We start from the raw sequence: 19,732 nt of genomic DNA, 5'->3' as shown, positions 1-19,732 counted from the left end.
AGAAATAGGACTGCAAAATGCATTATATGTTTTAGTCTCAGAGAAGGTAAATGATGCACTGAAATGCAATCTTATAAAGTAATAGTAAGTAGTACATGCAGCTGTAACAATAATGTTGAAAAAGCTTGCAGTACAACATAAATTCAAAGTAATAATAAACTGCATAGTACCCTAAATGAAAACTCTAATATCAATAAAACATAATTAGGAAGAAAAAAAAGTGTTGCAGGAGAAAGGGTTAATGGTAATAGAAAAAAGGTATACATTGGGAAATAAAGTTTAGAGGCAGTGAATCACAAAACAGATTAAATGGGTTATTTATATATTAACCTTTTTGAAGGTATAATTTGGTGCAATGATTTTTAGGAGTTTTTTGAGATCAGTTATCAAAGTATGCTGCAGTTGGAAACACAAATATTGTGTAGATATTTGTCAATTGATTAGGTCATCATCAATAACCCTCCTTTAGGGTAGGTGTTATATCAACTGTCACCACCTTTCTCTGTTCAGAAACAATCTCTTAACGTTTTCAACAGTCATGCCTGAATATCACAGGTCTTTCCTTATGTAATCTTTCCTTCTCTTGGCTGGACATCCTCATTTCCTCTTGCATTCTTCCTGTCTCTTCCAATTTTCTTCATCAAATCATCTTCTAATTTCCTGAACATGTGACTGAAACACCATAATCTATTCGCTTTGACCTTCTCTGCAGGTTGGGCTACTTTGGCTTCTGCTCTGATGTCATCATTTCTTTGTCTGTCCCTTAGTGTGCACCCTGCATCTCCATCACCTCACATTTCCTCAACTGCTCTACATTCACTGCCCAGGTTTCTGAATCGAATAGAAGTACGTCGCACCACTGTTTTTTACAACTTACTCTTCAGTTTGTTCAACTGTGCTTCTTATATTAGGTGGGAGGATTTCCTAGTATTTGATAATGTATGTCCCCAATTTAGAATCTCCCATATTACAATTTTTTTCAGCATCAGTATGATGAAATGTTGATTTTCCTAAGACTTGTTTTGGGACTCTCAAAATACAATGTTAGACATTGAAGAGTGCTCTGGATTGTAGAGTAATTCATATCTTAGAAAAAGCTAAATATATTAGAGGCACTATTTAAATTCAAGATAGCAAGGTCATAAAGAGTGAAAGTGATGTGCACGGCTAATGTGAACTGCAGCTATTCTCTAATAGGCTAGTTATTGTCTGTACTGAAATGAAAGCACTGAATGTGTTAATATGTGCTAATATCTAGGCTGAATACACAGATGCAGAAAAAAGGTAGAGTTAGCAGTCGCTAGTCTAGTATATTATTCATTTTTTGCATATGTTTTCCTACCGTCCCCACTAAGCTCAAATGACTTAAGGATGTTTTCTGTTGCCAAACAGCTCATTTGTTCCCTATCATGAGCAACAGCTTGGATGGTAAGGTCCTGTCCTACTGTCATTTAGCAAAGCTAAGGCATTTTAAGCCTTTCCATAAACCACAAAAGAAGAGTGCAGTGGTTGTTCTCTCTATTGGTCCACGTCTCTGACAGGATCATACTGCCTGCAAGCTGGAGAATGCGCCTCATTAAAAATCTTTATATTACTTCAACAAGTATCTATCAGAGATGTGCAAACCAGTGGAGAGTACTAGATCCTTCAGTTGCTTGCCAAGGACATTGACCTGTCTACTGTTGTTCAGTCATCTCTTAACCCTGCCAGCTCTCAAGCATCTAGTCACTATCTGAACCCACATCACCAGCAAAAAGTATGGATATCCTGCCCTCCTACCATGCCATATTTGGGCCATCATTATGGTATATCATTGTTTTCCTATTAGTAGACTGATTAGGAGAGCTTGTCTGAAATATAGATCAAGGCAGCTGTTCATGCATGTGTGTCATGCTAGCTTCACATTGTTCATCATTCAGTTACTGCAGTTGTCTAGTCTAGCATACTCATCTTACAATTTCAATATTTTTATTATTTTTTATTCATTCATTTCATTCATTCATGTATTTATTTACTTATTTATTTGTTATTTATTTGTTTATCTAAGACACTTTGATAATACCCAGCTTTTCCTCTTCGTCTCTCAAGTCAATATGACAAATGTGTATTCCTTCTCTGATGACTTGAATGTTATCCATCTTGGCTAATATTTAATGAGTTGAAGCTTACTTTCAAAACTAAGACAGTTCATGATATTTTCAAAGCTACTTCATTGCCACTCCCATCAAGTATCTTCTATGGTAGAAAACAAGTTTGAATTTGTCAAGGAGTATGTTTTAGGTGTGATTCTGGTCAACTGGCCAACATTTAAGGACCAGGTCTCAGCTGTGGTGAAGTCACTGTATTTTCACATAGCATTTCTTTCTGTATCATGCACCTTACCCTCAAGATGATCTCTTGGTAGTTGTTCTCATCCCACCTTGACTACTGTAATGCCCATTACCTGGGGCTCCCTGACAAAAAGATTGACCATATGTAGCTTGGGAAAAAACTCTACTGCCAGGCTACTTACTGGCACGCCATGTTGCCATCACAGTATGCCTATTCTGTGGTGTATGCAGTGGCTGCTGGCTTTATTTGTATTATCTTTAAATCTTGATGTTGGCATATCCACAAATGATTTTGGGTCCTGCACCTACTGAAGCCACAGTGCCAGATTGCTATCCATAAGCACTAGGTTCCTCCCACAGACTGTCAGTCATTCTGCAGGTGATGTTGAAAACCTCTGGCTTCTGTGCTTTCACATATCAGGCCCCACACTTGTGGAACCCTGTTTCACAGTGGCTGAGAGAGTGTTTCACATTGATTTTCTTCTGCATATCTTTGAGGACATTTTTATTTGAGCTGCATTTCCAATGATCAAAAGAAACACAGTTAAATTACTTGGAGCTATACATTAAACAAGCTAATCTTATTTTATATAAAATTGATAATTTTTATATGACTATATTTCCTGGACTTCAACAGAATAAAACATCACTTCATCATTTTATAATTGTAATTATAAAATACATGATCATTTCAAAACATAAAAGGTTACATTCATTAATAAATAACCACAGTATCTGATTAAACTATAGTAATAACTATGAATGAAAATGTGAATATGAATATAAATAGTTAATATTAGCAATATTAACTTTGTCAATCTCATTTTTAAAATACTAGCTATACTGACACATACATTCAAACCAGGGCAGGTACCTGAATTGAGTCTTAACTGCCAGATCAGTTATGTTACTTCTAATTTGGTTTCCCTACTTCCTCCTCTTATACTAATGTCAACCAGCTCTATAACTATTCATAGGTTCACAGGAGATCACTAGACTAACAGATCAAGAGCCCTTACAAGCATAGCATGTTTTACCCAGATTTTGCCCAATTTCTGTTACTAGGGGAAAGATAAAAAGGGTTAGAAAGTGAGGTTTTGACTATTTTTACAGACTGCCTCTGTCCATAAGGGGCATGGGTGCCACCCCAAGAGTGAATTTGCAATTTCCTATCCATCCGCCCAGATTGCGCTGGAAGATGGTCAGGGAAGGGTGCTGGTTCACATAAACAGGAAGCCTATTCCAGAGCTGGGGCAATCTTTGGGACACATATCAGTGTCTCCAGCATTATCTATTCATGTCAGAGATCAGGTTTAATCTTTGGAGCAGGTAACCCTCATGCAATTAGTTTTGCGAATATGCAACATTTCTATCATGGCTGGGACAGAGGCTACCTTGTAGGTCAAACACAGTTCACCCCTTAGTAACTGGTTGGAAGCTGAATACAGTGATAGGGCTCTTAATAGGTCCACATATAACATGTTGACTATACCCTGTATTTTTTAGGTTCATAGGTATTTACTAGGCTTGATGATCAGAAGGGCCTTTTTAAACCTAGCCATGCATCTCAAATCTCTGACAAGTTCTGCTACCCATGATAAGTGTAAGCGGGGGCTTGGGAGATGAAGCATTTACAAGCGGAGGTCTGGGTGAGAAACCATTTACAGGTTGCCTGTGTCCATTAAAGACATAGGTGCTAAGACAGGGATGAATTGCCTGTTCCCCATCTAAGTTACACCATGAGTGTGTTAGGGAGGAACTCTGCTTCACATGGATGTAAAGCCTGCTTCAGAAACTGGGTAGTCTCTGGAATACATGCCTGTCTCTCCAGCAGGTCCTATTTATATCACAGGCAATGTTTAAGTCTTTAGAATGGGCAATTCTGGTGTTCTTAGTTTTGTTGATATGCAGGAGGTCCATCAGTGTGGGGTCTGATAGTGCCCTGTATACCCAGTATAGATATCCCCTTTTGGTGAGAAACCTCTGAGGATGCTCCAACTGTTGCAGGTGCCTGGAGAGGTACATGCAAAAGAGTACATTGTTCTTGATTATTGGTCTGATGAGAGCTGAGTACAGTGGTGTTACAATATCCTTAGACCTGGATGCCATGCCCTTACTTATAAGTTGAGCCACATAAACGTTTTTCTCACCACCCTGGATGTATGGTAATCAAAATTCAAACCATTATCTATCTGAGTACCTACATCCTTCACCACTAGGTCCACTATTAGGGGGGTGCTATCAATGTTATAATTTGCAGGGATATTTGATTTCCAAAAGGATATTATTACGTACTTTTTCACATTTAGTTTAACCCCATGGCTCTGTAACCAATCATTAGTCTGCATCAGATCTTTCTTATATATCAACATCATTTGGGGAGTCAGTGATTGTCCCCAACTTGCTGTCATCAGCAATTTGGTCAGCCAAAGGCCATCTTCATTTGCCTTGACATCTACGAAGTATATTCCAAGCAGGAGGGGTCCAGTACTGAGCCCTGTGATACTCCACTGGTGACTGGCCTCTTGCTGGATGTGCATTCCTTCACTCTAACAACATGTGTCCTATCAGTGAATCATTTGGCTACCCATCTGGTGACGTAGAGGTTTATGCTCAATTTAGTGGGTTTATCTATAATACCCAAGTAGGGTATTATGTCAAATAGCCTTAGCTAGGTGAAGGTAGGCAGTATGCATTGTCTTTCAATCACCCATGGCCTTGGTGATCTTCTCAAAGAAGTCTACCAGACTAAGCAGGCAGGCCCTGACTTTGATGAAGCTGAACTGGGTTGGGTCTAGAGTCTGGAGATAGTCTATGCTTTGTTAATCAGGTTCATGATTATCCTTTCCATAGCCATATATATGAAACTTGTCAGACTTATGGATCTGTAGTTTCCTGAGTCAGTTGCTGGTCCTGCCTTGTGCAGAGGAATGACTGTTGCTGTCCTCCACTCTAGTAGGACAAGCCTGCCTGGAGTCTCTGGTTAAATAGAGATCTGAGTGAGGCTGCTAGGTCATGTTTCAAGCTATTTAATGGCAGCCTGGGATTCCATCAGGGTCCATTGATGCCATATATCTTCCTTTAGTGAGTACAGTGACAACAGGCAAAGGAATATTAGTGTGTATTTTATGGCGAGTGACCAGAGGTAATGAGGGGGTGAAATTTGAACTGAATGTATTCGCCAGCAGGTTTGCTATTTCTTCTGGCTGAGTATAGGTCATGCCATCTACAGGCAACTAGAACATTTTGAGTGTTTCCCTTTAAGATTTCAGATATAATGAAAAATGCTTTGTGGTTATTCTTTTCTTGGGAGGCTATTTTGGTCTTGTATTTAGCTTTTAAAGAGTTGACTAGTTCCCTGATTTCACTGTTCAGACAAATGACTTTTTTTCTCTGTTGTGCTCCCTCCCATTCTAAATAGGAGTTTCGTTCTTCTGTTGTACAGTCTATCTATGCAGGGGTCCACCAAGGTGGCTTGTTTTTCTAGCTAGACATGGATTTAGTTCACTCATGTACTGCTGTTTCTATGTAGTTGTTTAAGTGGTTGTACAGGGCATTCATGTATACTTCTACATAGGTCTATGTGTTTTCAAGGTTAGAGGTGTTTTAAAATTACCTATGCTAACACTTAACAGGAGGAAATTTGTCTTGGAAAAATTCTTTAGTGTTTTAGAGCTTGGTGGGGGTACTTACCATTGCATTTATTTCAAAGGAGACCAATTTATGATCCGATTTTTGCAATGAGGAAATTATGCTGGGGGGTACAATGCTCCCCCATGTTTCTGAGTACTATGTCAATGACATTTGAGCTCCTAGTGGGAGTGCAGATGAAGTCCAGAAAGCTCTAACCCTACATATTAGTGGTCATATATGTTCTCAGTTTATGGTGAGGTAGTTAAAACTGATCATGAGTAATGTGTTGGGCTGAAAGATAAATGATTCTAGTAACTTCAGGTATGCAGAGTGGATTCCATGGTTCATGTGTGAGGATCTGTAGCTAGAGATGATATGGTGGGGTATTTTTCAAGAACAACTTCCAGTGTAGACAATGTAGGCAATACTAATATAAGCCAGTAAAATGTTATTAATAAGTTGAGTGCTTTCATTGTCATTTCAGAACTTCATCAGAACTAAAACCTTAATCTAATACAAATGTTATATATTAAAATCTATAAAACATGTGACCATACAAAACCAATAAAATTCACATCACAATTAAACTCTTAATAATCACTATAATTAATTATATACCATTAAAGTACTTTAAATTCAAAATAGGATTTAAAGAGCAAACATCATTCAATCCAGGCCAAAACATGGCATTCAACTTCAGCTGTAACCTAAGCTCACAGGCATCCAAATGTTCATCAATTATTTTGCCTTGCAAAACTTTATTCACTTGTTCTATAACATAAAAATAAAATGGATGTGATTCAAATTCAGCATTATATTTATATAACGCATTTGTAGGTTTTTTTATTCTTAATATCAAGAATCTGCTCATATATGTGATTTTTAAATTTTCTAGATGTCTTGCTTATATAATATGCAGGACAAGACATGCATTGAGCTAAATATACCACTCTTTTTAAATCACAAGTGTAATGGCCATATACTGTATACGTAGTTCCACTGATAACAAAACTGTCACCCCGTATAACATACAAACATGGGGAACATGACCCACATTTAGATGTCCCATTTTGATTTTTATTAAAAAACAATATATATTTTATTCCTTGACTCAAGATAATTTTTCAAATGTCTTGTCTCTTCTATACACTATATGGGGTCTGTCACCTATCTTTTTCATTAAACCTGGTTCCATCAGAAATAGATTCCAGTTTTTATAAATTGAATCTGCAATAATTTTACTATCAAGGGTATAGGTAGAAATAAAAAGCTTATTATTCCCAAAACTAGACCTCACATTACTTTGTGTTGTTTCTGTATTTTAAATAGTAATATTTGAAAGAATAGGTGCAAAAATCCTTAATTCTCCTTTCACTATTACTTCTTTAATATTACTGAGAAATAGAGTAGGGTAACCCCTTTTTATAAACATGCCTATTAAAAAATCACATTCTTTAAGAAACATATCATTTTCAGAAATTATTCTTGCAAGGTGAGCGAATTGACCTTTTGCAACTGACTTTTTTGATGTTCCAGATGCCAACTTGAAAATTGAAGATAAGAGTTGGAAAAGGTATTTTCCAATAAATATTTGAAATATATTTATGGTTGCCACAATTCTTGCTAATTTCAACATCCAAAAATGTAATTTTGTTGTTCTGAAACTTAACCAAAATTTTTAAAAATTCCAACATATTGTTAATCTTCTTCTTCTGGCTTTTCCCGGTTAGAGGTCGCCACAGCAGATCACCTGTCCGCTCATGATTGGCAGTGGAGATTTACAGTGTTGAGTTGCCAGCCTGGCACCCAACCTTCCACAGAAGGCACACACATGCATGCACTCATGCCTAGGGCCAATTTAGAGTAACCAATCCACCTACAGCATGTCTTTGAAATGTGGGAGGAAACCAGAGTACCCAGAGGAAACCCACGCAACCACAGGGAGGACATGCAGACTCCAAACAGAAGGCACCCCAGCATTGAACCGGAGAACCTCTTGCTGTGAGGTGGCAATGCTAAAAGCTGCACCACAGCGGCTGCTCTTCCAACATATTGTTAATATAGGTAAAAAACTCTTGTAATTTGTCAACAATGTTCCATTATCAAAAAATCATCCAAAAAATGGATATACAATAACCAGCAATGGCTAAATTCACTTTGCAATACATACCAATCTTCCCATTCTGCCATCACATAATTCACAAACATGGGAGTTCATGCTGCTCCCGTGGTGACCCCGTAACCTCTCTAAAGTACAGGTCTTCAAAAAAAATTGTTTTTAACAGTTTCCATTAGTATAATCATGGCTTGAACTTTGTCATTCCCAAAACTAGCATGTTTGAATAGCTGTGTTAAACCATTCAAGACCAATGCAATGGGGTATTGCACAAAATAAATTATACATGTTCATAGTGACAAAAAGAGCATCAGACTGATAACCTGTATTTTTCAACAGACTCAAAAAATGCCATGGGTCTTTGCATATCTGTCTGATGTCATCCAATCCTCTTTTCAAATACTGATCTAGAAACCTAGCTATAAAATATGTTTTTGACCAATTAGAGTCTAATATAGGACAAAGGTCTGGATGAACCAAACTTCCGTGAACCTTGGATATGCCAAATATACTGCCAATGGCAGTTTTAAACATAACTTTATACTCATTTTTTGTTGATTGTCCCTTCTAAAAGTATATCATATAACAAAATATCAGTTTTTGCATATGCCCTATTGATTTCATTGATATGACAGTTCCTCATATGTATCCTAGATTAGAAGGGCATTCATCTTATTTAAATAATCTATCCAATTCATCACCACAAATCCACCCCCCTTTATCCGGTTTCATGACATGAATACTACTGCCATCAGCTATGTCATGAAAAAGCTTTTTCTCAGTAGCTGTTATACACTGGTTAACCATGCATTTTTGCTTTAAAATATTCTGAATGTCACCCTCACATACTTTTTCAAACATACTAATATTTTGATTCAAGAGAGGGTTGATATAGGTCTGTACAACCTATGAATATCATCAGGCCTATCGTTTTCATTGAACCACAATCCTAAGTTCAATTTTTGAGTGTACATTTTTAAATCTGTAAATGGCAGTAACCAGGTTAGTTCTTTTAGCAGGTACAAACGTTAAACCTTTAGATAAGATATTATCATGAGAAACAATACATTTTTGCTAGAATAATTGTATACTTTAAAATCTTCACACTCATTGACAATAGTGGTTACAGTCAATTCAGTCCATTATTCAGAATCATTAATAACTGTTAATTCCATTGCTTGTTCTGAGCTTGACACGCTGTTTCAAATACATATTGTTCAGATTTTGTTGCTTCCAAGTGTTCATTTGCTGCTGATAATTCCTGATCTGTTCAGATCTCCTAAGAGGTTTCTGTTCTAAAGGGCCAGACTCATCATACGGCTCAGAATTTGAAACGTTGGACATATGTGACTGCTCACTTCCCCTGAAATCATGCTGATTGGTGGTTAATCTCCAGTTGTCATGGAAACCTGGAGGCTTCAGATAAACCTTGCCTTTCGCATAATTGTCTAGGTCTCTTTTAAGTTTCTCAGACTTATAGGAAAAATATTATTACATGCCTTGTCCACACTAGAAAAAGTGTAATAATTAGTCTCATAATGACTAAAGAAAAGATCATCACAGATAGCTTTGTTAAGGGAATCATTTCTCCATCTCACGAGTGTTATGTTTAATTATTATTTTCATTACATCAATACCAGCCCCATCAAATATGCCGTGCAATTCAAGAAGCATCTCAGGTTTGTTTTCTACACCACTGGTGAAATGCCAAAGTCTCAGACCTTTCAGCACATATTGAAGCTCAATATTTTTAGTTAAATAACAATTCTCCAATTGTAGCTTTTTACATTTAAATAAGTGAGGAATTTTGCCTATGATCAGCTGGACATGGAGTAACTCAAGCAAGTCATCCTGCTTGACAATCTAGAGGTGCGGTTGCTTTTTATGTAAATGAAAACACTTCTTCCTTTTATTTATTTTTTTCTTTTCAGAGGATGGTCTGAAGGTGTGATAGGCATTGTAGCCTTGCACTGCTGATATGCTTTCAGCAACCTTGAATGATGTCTCTGTAACTGTACAAACTTCAGCATTCTCTAGGGCAAGGAGAGTTTCCAGGGACTGCAGTTTTTGTTAAGACTCTTGGCATTGAGCAGGAGTGCATTTAGTTTGGCATTACCAGAATTTGTTATGTTAGTATGTCTGTTGTTTAGCACTGCCTAAAAAGGACTATGGGGTGGCGAATGCCTTGGCCAGTATTCAAAAGATTAGCAGCAACAGGTGCAGACCATCTCTGGCAAAGCAGAGTGGTCTGTCGATCATGTTGTCCCAGACTGTCAAATACAGGATCCCTTTAGAATGACATGAGTATCAAAGCCAAATATTGACATCAATCATTTTCTGTTTGTCTTGTGGAATCATTCTTGGTGAGGGTAGAATGCTGCTGAATGTGAGGCTCATACCCACCTGCGACACATATTCAGAAAGGTCCATCATGTCTCTCTTCATATAGTCCAGAGAAGTCTGTCTCAGGTCATTCACACCCACATTGTCTATGACTGAGTCATATTGGCACTTGTGGCTGAGTGACCTGACCTGAGTGCCTGCATGATCTGTTGAATCCTAGCCCCTCACAGGCAACTGAGTGTAACCCTCTGTTTATCCAGCCTGGTGCCATGTGTCTCACAATGGAGTCTCCTGTGACCACGATTTTGAATGTGTGGTGTTTCACCTTAGGAGCTTGCTTGTGGATACACTTTGATGTGCATTTTTATGTGTAGTGGTTGGTGTTGACTTGGTTTTGTTTGCATGTGGTTTCTGAGACAGTATACAGGAAGGCACTGAGGTTTTGGTAAGTTACTTCTGAGTACCTCTGTATATGTGGGTTTATGTGTTGAGACCTTATTTACTGAGGGAAATGATGTGCAGGTGCTGACAACCAGTTTGTCATTTGATTTGTCAGTATGTGAGTCGTGTCTCAATTTTCATAGTATAACTACATCTATCAACATATTGTGCTTGTTTGTTTAAGGATTAAGTGGTTGTCAGTATAGATAAGACAATTGTTACCTTGCCTCATGATGCCCATATCCAATAGGCTGGCCACAGAGATAGCAGAAAAATGGCTATCCATGGTTACAGTTTTTTTTAATATGGGTTTAACTAGGGAAAAACAGTGGGGTGATTTAACTGGACTAGGATGATAGCACACCGGCGTGGAATAGGTGCTATACTCAATGAGAACTGTAACTCTCCAGCAAGGTGATGTTGCTCTGTGTGTGCAAATCAGATGCTCCTAAAGCAGCAGGAGAACTGGGAAAGGTCACAGAGATAGTTATTCTAAGGGAAATTTTTACTTGATATTGTTTGCATCTATACAGGGCACTGCTAACCACTGCTGCACAGAGAACAACCTAGCTCAAACACTGGGCTTATACAGAATCAGTAAAACAAGTTTTAAAACAGCAAGGCCTACAGACCAATCAGGAAAGCACACAATAAGCTTTCAGCCAGCAACCCCAACTCAGACAGGTTTGCTACAGCACACTTCTGTCACAAGGGTGCAGTCAGAAAACGCTCTTAAAGTAACAATGATGGGTTTAGAGCTCAAGTGCAGGGAAACCACACAATCTAGATATTACTGCCCTGTAAAACTGGCAGATGAAATTTAATTAAGCAGTGCAGCAGCAGTGGAAACAGTTCAGCTTTAAACTCTATTAAAGTGTGAGAAATGTAGCAATTAATAGATGATTCTTAAGAAATACAGTAACAATAATCAGCAGAAGTGCAAAATTATACTTATTATCATTCTTTTAGCAGTGGTTGGCTTTAGATTCAGCAGATTCGTTGTAACTCTCAGGCTAAGTAGCCAAACCAAGAGTAGTTCTGAAGAATTGAGCTCAAACTTACACAAATAATGGGCTTATATAAAAGCAGAAAAACAAGTTTTGCAATGCAAGACCTACAGACCAATCAAGAAAACACACAATACACTTTCAGCCAACAACCCCCAACTCAGATGCATTTGCTACAACACATTTCTGTTGATTTTAGAGCTCAGATGCAGGCAAATCATGCAATCAGACAGTAAAGTCCTGTAAAACTAACAGACACAATGTATGAACTGCAAAGGTGTGCCCTTAATGCATGTATTCCTACATAATAATGTGTCTGGGAAATGTGTCCTCAGATGCATACTGTAAACATACCTATAGATAATTTATGAGCATTTATTTACCTTCGGATGTGAGAGGATATTCTGCACTACAGTGAAAACCCTTGTGGACAGAAGGAGGTAAAACCCCTGCTCTGCCAGCAACCTAACAAGTAATTGAAGTTCTCTGAAACACTTAACAATATTAGATTCTATTCCAGCATGCTGCCCATATATATAGTTGAAGCACAACAAATGCAGTACATGTAATAGTGAAACAATGTGGAATTCTAAAATTGAATGGATTTTAATTTAAATTACACTTACCACTTCTGTTAGAAATTTCACCTTCTGGGCATAAAGTACAGTCAAAGCAACAAACTGGTTCTCCTTGGCGAGAAACCTTTCTGTGCCCTGGAGAACAAGGCTCACTACATACTGAACGAGGGATCTAGGAAAAAAAAAATTTATGAGTTATAACTATTGTCAATTCTCATTAGGGATCTAGAAAAAACAAATATATCAGTTATAACTATTCACAATTCTCATTTTATTTTTGCTGTCATTTTAATAAAGTGCAAGCATTTCATACATAGTCACAATATTTTGTATTTCTTTTTTAATGTGGGGACAACACTACTCTATGTTTTTCCCCTGCTCCATATTAGGATAAGTTCTGATGCCACCATTATTCTGATAAATACTTCCTTTTGCACTAAAATCAACTATTTGTCTTTTAACTTTCTTTGGTAACCTTGGAAGGTAAAATTGTAAATTATGAACACAGTATGTTCAAATTTGTTTGATTTCAACACTTGTAATTCAGACAAGAAAAGTGTAACCTGTCAGTCACACAAGAACTCTTTTCCATTGTAAAATAAAGAGCTGTTTAAAACCTTAAGTTGAGTGATTTGTATTTCCTCTAGAAAGAGCACTTTTTTATTTTTACTATTTTGCTACGTTAGCTGGGGTCAGGATCTGAAATTCTGAACAATTATCCTTATTCCTAATCTTTTACTATGGAACCTCAGATATCATAGTAGGTATCCCATAATAGGATATATTTTGTCTACATTTCCATATAAATATAAATAGCCTGTCAAGTACGGCCTGCGCATCTCCTGTCAAGACTTTTGTATGGTGGCTAAATCTTTGCCCACCTATGTAGTGCGTTTTGAAGAAACACCAGTCTTCTAGCCAAAAAAAACCCTCTTCTCCCTACAAACAGTCCTTGTACTAGAAAATAATGATGAATGCATCATCACAGACAAGAGCATTGAAAACACTCCATCATCGCATGTTTTCAGAGTCTGTATGAAGTTTAGGCCCACTGCACTAGACAAAGCCACTAAAGGTGGTGGTTTCTCCATACTCTTAAAAAAACACTTCATTTACAGAATCATTTAACAAGATAATAACCTGTAACTCTTCCACATGCAACTTACTATTAACAAAACCCCTTACCATATTAGAACTAAATACAGTACCCCCCCTATGCCCCCTTCAGCTCATACGTCCTAGTTTACAGCCAAACACTATTCTCCTGGGAGACTTTATCTACCTCTCCATAAATTGGGAGACTTATACGTCCTCAAACATGCATGTCCAGACATTTCTGGACTTCATCCATACAAACACCTTATATCAGTTAGTCCTCACCCCAACCAGAGCAATAAAATCCTGGATTTGGTCCTTACCAGTATGGGGCAACTTTGCTCCCTACCAATGATAACTTCCTCTCATCAAATCAGACCACAATTCAGTCATATTCACCATCAGACTGAAGCCTGAAGCATCTTCCAACTCCTCTGTATTCAGAGATTATGTGAAGGCTAATCTACTAAGACTGAGTGATGGTCTGGCTAAATTCAAAAGCCCCATCCATTCTGATAACTCTGCTGCTTATGCAGACTCATTCATTGTCAAATTTTATGCAATGTAACTCGCTATATAGATGCATCTGCCCACCCCCCAGAAATACAGTGCCAAATTCAAAAATAAGCCTTATGGTAGAAACCAATTATAAACTGTATCCATAATAATAAAAAAAACTCACTGCATGCAAAAAATAAATCTAACTCTCAAGATATGAAAATCAAATGTTCTTGAAAAGCTAAACAAGGAACTATGGGTCCTGATAATATCAACCAAAGACAGTTATGACGTACAGATAGCCATCCAGATGAAGGTCAGTCTCAAAGCCTTATTTAATTATATATAAATCTCAGAAACAAAACCCAGCATTGTGCAGAGCTAATAATGGAAATATCACATAGTCAGACTTGGAGGACATAGCCAATCTACTAGTTGACAAATTTAATTCACCCCCCCAAATATTTTTAGATCATGTACCCAGCCCAAATTTCCCAAGAAGAAGTTCTCAATCTATATTCTAAGGCCAAAAACACTATAGCTATGGGGTCTGAAAACATACTAGGCTGCCTACTTGTCAGCCTGAAACAGGATTTGTCTGATCCCCTACAGAAGCTATGCAATATCAGTCTCAAAACAGGCTTTGTGCTAGTTGAATGGAAGACATTAGAAGTCATTTCCTTTACACAAAGAAGGGGATTCAATGGACCCAGGTAATTATAGACCCATCAGCCTGACAAGTCTCTTCTGTAAGGCTAAGTAAAGATCATTATGGAATTAATAAACAAGAAGTAGCCTACAGACATACAACCCAACCTTTTTTAGATTTATCATGGGTAGGTCCTGCTTGCTTAACAGGAAAAGGAACAGGAAACTTGAAAAAGTTACTAAAGTAATGATGTGTGCAAAACAGTGCACACTGCATATCTAGACCTTGCAAAGGCATTCAACACCACCCCACACTCAGGTATTGCAAATAAACTCTCTAAGCTAAATGTCAGCCCCTATGTAATTCATTAGCGAACACATTTTTCACAAATAGAGCACAGGAAGTTAGGGTGGGTGACTCTACCTTCTCCAAATAACTTGTCACTAGAAGTATACCCCAGGGTTCAGTCCTGGGGCCAATCCTTTTTGTAATTTACTTCTTGCAGGTCAAAATTAATGTTAAGAGTTTGTGGCTGATGAAGTCTGCAGATGACTGCTAACTTAGTGCTGCCATAAACTCCCCAAAGAACACCAAGATTGTTTAAGTGGGCTATCCCAGACAAATAGTTGGTGTCAAAACCATTGACTAAATCTAAATGCCAAGAAGTGTATAATTATATCCTTTGTCAAGCATGACTCCTCTTGTAAGATCACATTCACAACATACTCCTGAAAATTGATCCTATAGTTAGAGATCTGAGAACCTACGTCAACATGAACTGTCTTTTTTTTCACCATATATCGACTGCTGTAAGGGAGTCCTTTTTCATTGCAAAGTTTATATCTAAAGGTACGGCATACATGTCCAGGAATGTAATTGTTCCACTGTAGTCAGCACTCATTAGGCAAACAATTGAGTATAATGCCCCCTTTGGTATGTATGTATATATGTGTCCAAATAGTTGTCACAATCAACCAGAATGACCATAATGCTTTGTCCCTAAAACATCAAGGGCCTAAATAATAAAAAATATGTTAATGATTTCAAAGCCCTGCCCCTTTCTCAGTATCATACAGAATACCAAGAGGCAATCTCTGCCTTACATATAGAGCTTCACCAGACTTTTTTCTGTCAAGCCTATTACACATTTGCAAGCCCAATTATATCATTAGCACATGTTCAAGGGATCTCAGTCACTTTTGCAAAATAAACAAAACACGTAGGAAGATGAGGTATGTATTACAGAGAATACCACTTCTATATAACTGTCTTCAGTGCCACAGAAAACAAAGTACTTCTCTTACTCTATTCAAAGGTAATTTGGATGAATGAATGGATAACCACAAGTTCAACCCTGGTTTATTACCCCTGTACCTTGTAAATGGGAAAAAAAAACATAATTGTTCTTGTTTAGCCTGTCTCTGGATTTTTAATATACAAACTATAGGGGCTAGAAACTACAATGGAGGTGTAAGGCTAAGCTTCTTAAGATCCTCACAAATCAATAGTCTAACTATGAACCTCAAAGGTTAAAGTGAATCAGCTAGCAGGAAGGCTCATTTTTATGTATAGAGCTTAAAGCCCTGATTCCATCAACTTTCTGTCATCGGAGAGAGCTGAGGCAAGGGTTAAAGAAAATGAATGATTTTCAGTTAGTGAGCTTTATTGCTTGCATGCACTGAAGTTTTTACTGGCAGGTCTTTCCAATTGATAATTTTAATATCAGCATGAGAACTTTACAGTAAAGGGTTGATTTTCTGGCGACCTAATGTTATTATTCTTTTTGAAGATGTGATTTCTTTCAGGTCCCCTGTCTGTTGATGGAAGGTATAAATTTATTTTAGACACCTTAGGATTTTATTAGTTTTAAGGTTGGATCTATGCCTTAAATCATCTTTTTTTTCAGATAGGCAGTTGAGCCTTTTTAGTTATTACATTGATATTTGTTCTACCAATCTAAATTGAGGAAGGTATACTGGATGATAGGCTGATGTGCTTTTTACTCTGTCCTCATTGGTCATATTATGAAGACTGTTTATTGGACACCATCATGACTGCATGCCAATGATTTATTCTCAGTCATGTGATTATTTAACTGTTGATTGGTTTATTTTTCTTTAACAATGCATTTGTTTGTAGAACTGTTCAAGGATCTAAGGAAGCGCCTTATCAGGCATGGAAGCACTTGTCTGTTTACCATTTGTTTTTATATGTTTTTGTTTTATTAAAGATACAATGTTTTAACTGAGCTCTGTGTCCTCACTTGTTCTTCTGCTCATTTACTAATTATCTGGATTGGAATGTGAATTATTTCCACTGGTCAGCCACTTTGTTTTTTTTTTTTGGCATTGTTAATATGCTTATCAGTTTGAAGATGTATCTGTTTCATCAGCATCCTATTCACATTATCAAAACACTTTTAAAACACTTAAGACAATTGTATGTATGTTGTCACGTCTTCAATAAATCAAAGCCATGGCTATAACACAGTGTCTCAGATCCAGTTAAGTAAATGTAAAAAATATAGAGAAATGCACCTACTGCATGTATTAAAAATAAATACTAACATCCAAAAGCAACAACCTTTACATAAACAAAACTCATACAAAATGAATCTGACAGAATTTTAATGGAAAACAATTAGCTAGACTAATAAAAATGTAACTAAAATTGGACTGCAGTAATTCAAATGAAATGACATTAAAGGCAATTCAGACATAAAAATAAATAACACTAAAATAAAGTTATATTACACTTCAGAAAATTGCAGCAAACATGTCTTAAAATATTTTAATATATATCTTTGCAAGTTATCTTGGTAGTAGGGTTTAAAGAAATGAGATAGTCTATTCACAAAAAGCTACAGGAAGTGAGTCAACCTGTATTCAAAAGACATCTGCAATTAATACATCCTCTTGAAATGAATTGTAATCATCTGTTCAATCAATCAAAATAAACGGAATGAAATCTGGATATATGGAATATATGGGGGTCTCATTTGTGGGATGCATGAATATTTTGTACTGTAGAATCATGGAACAAGTTTTACTATGAGTCAGAAAGTAGTCACTGCTTTTAGCAATCTAATTTGTCAGCCCTTAATAATAGCCATAGTGGAAATTAATTGGGAAACCATCAAATATGATGTTGGCATTCATTATGAATACCAAAACATTTACTCAATATATATATTTTTTTCTAAACTGCATTCTCATGTTCAGAAGGCAAAAGAGAAACAGAGAAGCAGCAGATAGATGTTTGTCAGTTTGTGAGACCGACTCTGAGGAAACAGAGATAGTACAAACAGCTAGATCTTTTCAGTCTGCAAGCAAATTGAATATCTGTAGTGAATAAAGGGCAAAAAAATCAACTGATCATTATTGAGCAATCCTGCTTTGGCTGTGTTGCAAAGCATTATGACTGACAAAAGATTCAAGAATGATATCCACAAAATTACATTAGAACATCTTGATATTTATTCACTACAGATAATTTGAAGACATCGATTCCATTCATGTTCTGTCATGCATGTGCTACCATTCTGAATACCTTTCTCAGTAATGATGCAACGGTACATTACACTGATTTCTCTTTTTGAAGGCATGGCATCATTTGAAGTCTTCATAACCAACTCAAACTGCATGATTTGCTTTGATGGAGAATGGTTGAATAATTTAAAAATGTTGTTAAATATTATTAAATACTGCAGCTTTATTATGGATTGCATATAACTATCTCAGCAAGAAAACATGGGCTATAAAAGTTAATTATATACCTCCTTCCCAGTGGTGCGTCCTGTGTGTGTGTGTGTTCACTAGATTATATTATTATGTTACTAGTCAATTTATTTATTTATTTATTATTTTTGTTTTGCTCAAATATTTTTATTGAATTTTAAGCATATTATAACACATCATATGTTAATATAGAAATACTGTCTTATAATATAGCAGCCAAATAAAACAACAAAGGTAAATAAAACAAACTATTTTACAAAGGTGTCTAACAGTCAATTCTGATAATATTTTTCAGAGTATAATCTCTTGTTGCATCTTTTTCCATTCAATTCTGCCTAGTATCTCAATAATTTTTGTCCATAAGTTGTAACACGTGGTAATTCTATCAGTTCTCTTCTTTATGGTAGCTTTTTCCATTTTGCAAAACTTGTAGAGCCATGGTCTTGAAATCTTTAAATGAAGGAGAAGCCTTACTTTTCCAATTCACTGTGATTACTTTACGAGCAATTTTTCAATTCGCTGTGAGTACTTTATGAGCAATTGCTAATAATATCCACAGTAAAGAGTACTTTAATCTAGGAACACATTTTGTAATAGGAACATTAAATAAAGCCAATGATTTAGTTAGCTGAAAGTTATCATCAAATACAATTTGCACAAAGCAATTCAGTTTTTGCCAGAATGTTCTAAGTTACTCACAGTCATAGAACATGTGTTGCCAGTCCACTTTCAAATTCAGGTCACACCTCCAACATCCACTAACCTGCTTAAACATCAATTCCATATTATGGGGTGTTATATAAATTCTATGTATAAATTTCCATGAAAATAAGTTCCATTGGAATAAAAGGGAAGTGTGTTTTGAAGAAATTAACATCACTTTTTTATAATTTTCACTTGGAAGTTGATTATTCACATTTTTGTAATAATCTCAAAAGTTTTCTTTAAAATATAAGTTTGTATTTTTAACCATTGTATATATTTTAGATAACTAATCTTGTCCTTTCACATTTTGATTACCAGAGATAAATAATAATTCTGTGAATTTGGGAACTATTAGTTTACAGGCTAAAACATTTATTCCAATTGAGTTATAAAGTAACCTCTTAAATCTTCTATTACTAACCACATTTCACTTTTTATGTCATATTTATTCATAAGTTGATCCATAGATATAATATTTCCAGAGTCCATTAACTGATGCCAGTATATTAAATTCTTTTCTCTAAGAATGGTCATTCTAATAACATCAAAAGTGCTAATACAATTCTGTGTGCAATCAATTGGGTATAATAAGAATGACCA

General features: G+C 36.4%; 1 protein-coding gene across 1 annotated transcript in view; it reads right to left on the bottom strand.

Annotated features, from left to right (window-relative positions):
* Positions 1–19,732, bottom strand: part of LOC122792440 (vomeronasal type-2 receptor 1-like) — a 250,190-nt gene that overhangs the window by 60,769 nt on the left and 169,689 nt on the right. Inside the window, exon 6 of the mRNA XM_044060228.1 lies at positions 12,497–12,620. Coding sequence (XP_043916163.1) covers positions 12,497–12,620 — 124 coding nt within the window. The remainder of the gene's footprint in view (positions 1–12,496; positions 12,621–19,732) is intronic.

Source organism: Protopterus annectens, chromosome 1.part2, assembly GCF_019279795.1.
Source record: "Protopterus annectens isolate FY-2018-M chromosome 1.part2, PAN1.0, whole genome shotgun sequence".
Classification (NCBI taxonomy): domain Eukaryota; kingdom Metazoa; phylum Chordata; order Ceratodontiformes; family Protopteridae; genus Protopterus; species Protopterus annectens.
The sequence above is the reverse complement of the archived record's forward strand: the minus strand, read 5'-3'. Positions and strand labels throughout refer to the sequence as shown.